The following is a 4,141-nucleotide window of genomic DNA, read 5'->3' as shown; positions in this document are numbered from 1 at the left end:
CAAACTATTTCTATTTATTTCCCTCAAAAAGTGAAGCTTATATCTCTCGATCATCTACAATTCAACCCATCATCGCCGGATTAAGGTATTTCACTTTTCTTTCCCATTTCTATTTTTTGTTCCCAATAAAAATTCATAATAGGAGGGAAGAAAGTCACCGATTTTTTCCCAAAATTAAGAGAGGGAATCGATATATTTTTGCCAAAAAAAAAATGTAAATGGAGGTAAGTGAATGGCAAGAAACAGAGGGGGAGAGAGAGTGAAATTGTAGTGAACCCTTATTTTGATTGTGGAATAGAAGTGAAAAAATCGAGTGGGCCCTCGTAGGAATTAACGGCATCCGACGTGCGTAAGTGCATGCTCGATCCAAATTCCCCATTTTTCGTATATACATATATACACGAAAAATATGGTATTTGGATCAAACACCCTATACACATCAGATGCCGTTCATTCCGTCGCAATTCCCCTCATTTTTAGAAAAAAAAAATTTTGAACAGCTTGGATCGGCCGTCCGGTGGCCAGAGATGGCCTGGCGCGGCCGTCGGTACAATTTCGATATGGAGACCGTCGATCCCTATAGCACTACTGTTTATTTTTTTAATAAGTCATTCACGTTGCATTTTGGTTCCATTGAATCCAAACTCTCTTGATATTTTATTGTCTTCGAGCTATGCTTATTCACGAACACACACACCACAATTGGATAGCATTAAGAGATTACAAATCGAAATTCAAGTGAAACAAAAATATGACCCAAACCAAATCAAACCAATCCAAATCCAACTTTGTGTCACAATCACTAGCGTTCTGCTACATAATTTTTATTCTTCTAAATGTTGACAATGTGCACTTCAGCACTTGCCAATGAGGCCATCCATAAACTCCTCGTCAGATTCAAGCGCCGCCATTGTTTCCGGCGGGAGGTTAACCTCCAAGTCCATGCTCCCGCCGCCTTCGTACCCAGGGTAAAACATCACTTTCCCGTCTATCTTATTGGCATAACCGCTCCGAATAGCCACCGCTTTCCCCATCCCAAACTCATTCTCGTACACCCTAAACCGCGGCGAGCTCGATGCCAATACACCATACGGGTTATACAGAGCAGGCCCACGTGTTCTTATAACAGGATCCTCTATCCACTTCTCCGCCCACTGTTGCACCGCTGCATCGGTGTGGGCCTCCACCGCCTCGTGCAACCGCCACGCGGCCCACCCCAATCCGTGATCAAGCAATTCGCCAACGGTGGCTTTTCCCGTCAACAAGTCCACCGAATTCCCGAAATACTCGTTCGGCAACGGCGGGTTTATTCGGCTCCGGTTATTTACAGCGCAGCTGAAATTGGTTTCCGGGTCGCGTGGAAGACGACGGGCCCGGATCACACACCTCCAGACAAGCGCGGATACGGATTGGAACGAGGAAATCTTGGTTGATTTGCTTTCAGAATTAGCCTTTGCTTTCAGTTTGGCTATTGATTCCGACGAGAAGTGGAAGAATCTCTCTTTTAGCGGGGGTGGTTCAAATCTCCTAATAAACTGATCATGGTGAGAGAAAGGGAGGTTGTGCATAGGACCGTGCTCCTTAGGGAACCAGCGTTCAATAATTGGGGGTGGAGAAATTCCAGGATTCTTTTCTTGTGCGCGGAAGGTTTGTGATAAACTGTTGAAGAACTGCCAATAAGATGTTCCATCAACAACCGCGTGGTTGGCCGAACAACCGATGAATATACCATCGATTAACTCCGTGACTTGAATCGACAGCAGGGACATCGAGTGCCCATCGTGATTAGTCGCCCTGTCGTGATCGAAGAAGGATTGAACAACCACGGGAACATCAACTGGCGAAAGAATGTCCGCGATGGTTAAATCCACGGTTGCATAGATAAATTTTGCTCCGGGACTGTTGTTGCAATCGATGTACACGGAGTACAAAGGCGGAATTTCTTGCTTCAGGGTCGCGAGTCGACCGGCAAGGGGATAGAAATGAACAAGGGTGAGAGAGAGGGAATCCTTGAGCCTATCTAGGAGGGATTTGACTGGGTTTTCTTGATCATTTGTTGTTGTTTGGGGCTTAATGAACAGAAGACCCTTTTGGATGTAATTGATTGAGAGCTTGGTTATGTCCCATGCGGCCAAGTAGATTGGAGGCTTAATCTCTTCTGCTGGATAATGTGGTTTTATGAAGCACTCTGAGATGGTTTGAACAATTGGAGGGTTCATGGTTAGTGGGATATTGTGGTTTTATGAAGCAGCACTCTTAGTTGAAACTCTGTTGTGTTTAAATAAGGAAGCTAGCTTATGTGGGCTCCTTTTCTTAGTCACCATTCATCAACCACTGCTACCTAATGGCTAATGCTTAATTAATTTATAAATAAGTCGACGCTTTGGTTCGTAAGCACATCTTTTACTATATTTGAACGAATCTCACAATGGCAACGTTTTGTGATATGTTTTTATTTTTTATTTTTTATTTTTATTTTATAGACTTTATGATATCTTCCTTTTCTTAGTCACCATTCATCAACTACTGCTACCTTATAATGGCTAATGCTTAATTAATTTATAAATAAGTTGACGCTTTGGTTCGCAAGCCCATCTTTTATTATATTTGAACGAATCTCACAATGGCAACGTTTTGTGATTTGTTTTTGTTTTTTTTTTTTTTATAGACTTTTATGATATCTTCCTTTTCTGAGTCACCATTCATCAACTACTGCTACGTAATAATGGCTAATGCTTAATTAATTTATAAATAGGTCGACACTTTGGTTCGTAAGCACATATTTTACTATATTTGAACAAATCTCACATGCAATAACAACGTTTTGTGATTTTTTTTTAATAGGCTTTTATACCCTTAAGATAAGAGATTTGAACGAATCACAAAATGGCAAAGATTTAGCTAGGTTCCAGGCGCATCAAATGCCCATCGTGATTAATTGCCCTGTCATGATCAAAGAAGGATTGGACGACGACAGGAACATCAACAGTCGAAAGAATGTCAGGATAGTTAAATCCACAGTTGCATAGATAAATTTTGCTCCATGACTATTGTTGCAATCGATACACACAGAGTAAGAAGGCGGGTTTTCTTGTTTCAGGGTCGCGAGTGTTACCTAATTTTTTGATTTCTATCCAATCGACGGGAAATCGACGGAGAAACTATATTGTGATTTGCTGGAATGTGGATGTGAAAAGTGGAGTTTGGTTCCTTGCCGTTTTCAGGACTTTTTTGGAAACAAACAATGAAGTTGATGGATTGTGGAAGAAGAATAATAAAATGGACTTTATTAATCTCCAAAGTAGAAGAACAACCGATTAAGATAATCGAGCGAACAATTACAAGTTATAACTACTCATAGAAAATAAAAAAATAAAGGCCTGTGGGCGTTGATTGTGTGTCCTTCAAACTGTCTTGATCTCGATCATAAATAGAGGCTCTCTTAAGTTTGAATTTGAATCTTCCCCCCAAGGCGGCAGTTGAACCTCCTTTCAAACTCTGGCAAATAATTTCCACGAACAATGAGAAATCCATGTTTGGAAAATTGCCTTTTTGATCGTGGTTAACTGTTCCTTTGATCATGGGAAAGTTGGATATACTCCCTTCTGACATCTGTCACTTGATCGACGAAAGAAATAATTCATATAATATTCAATTAATAAAGGAATCATACCATTTACTGGCCACTCGACGGGTAAATAATCCTTAAAACTTTACTATAGTTTTATTGACATTAATCAGTTTATTCAATTCAAACTTACTTTATTACAGTGACCCAAAGTCACCCTTTATCTTTCCAATTTTGCCCTTGCCACATGTCGTTCAATTGATGAATAAAAAGAAAATCACAGTTATGGAGCAAACAGCGAGTCGACCGGTGAGGGGACAGAAATGAACAAGGGTGAGAGAGAGGGAATCCTTGAGCCTATTTAGGAGGGATTTTACTGGATTTTCTTGATCAGTTGTTGTTTGAGGCTTAATGAACAGAAGACCCTTTTGGATGTGATTCGCTGAGAGCATGAATGTGTCCCATGAGGCCAAGTGGATTGGAAGCTTTACCTCTTCTACTGGATATTGGGGTTTGATGAAGCACTCTGAGATGGTTTGAACAATTGGAGGGCTCATTTTAATGGGATATTGT

At 40.8% G+C, this 4,141-nt stretch overlaps 1 protein-coding gene across 1 annotated transcript; it reads right to left on the bottom strand.

Moving 5' to 3' along the window:
- Positions 1-752: 752 nt before the first annotated feature.
- On the bottom strand, positions 753-2,429 carry LOC131334656 (uncharacterized acetyltransferase At3g50280-like). The gene has a single exon (XM_058369787.1). It carries the CDS (start codon positions 2,217-2,219, stop codon positions 855-857), a length of 1,365 nt encoding a protein of 454 aa, XP_058225770.1. The 5' UTR covers positions 2,220-2,429; the 3' UTR covers positions 753-854.
- Between the last annotated feature and the right edge of the window lie 1,712 nt (positions 2,430-4,141).

This window comes from Rhododendron vialii, chromosome 7a (assembly GCF_030253575.1).
Source record: "Rhododendron vialii isolate Sample 1 chromosome 7a, ASM3025357v1".
Lineage (NCBI taxonomy): Eukaryota > Viridiplantae > Streptophyta > Magnoliopsida > Ericales > Ericaceae > Rhododendron > Rhododendron vialii.
The sequence above is the reverse complement of the archived record's forward strand: the minus strand, read 5'-3'. Positions and strand labels throughout refer to the sequence as shown.

What these genes read in the sequence shown, in the direction of transcription:
- LOC131334656 (XM_058369787.1), bottom strand. Translation starts at nt 2,219, where the DNA reads ATGAACCCTCCAATTGTTCAAACCATCTCAGAGTGCTTCATAAAACCA.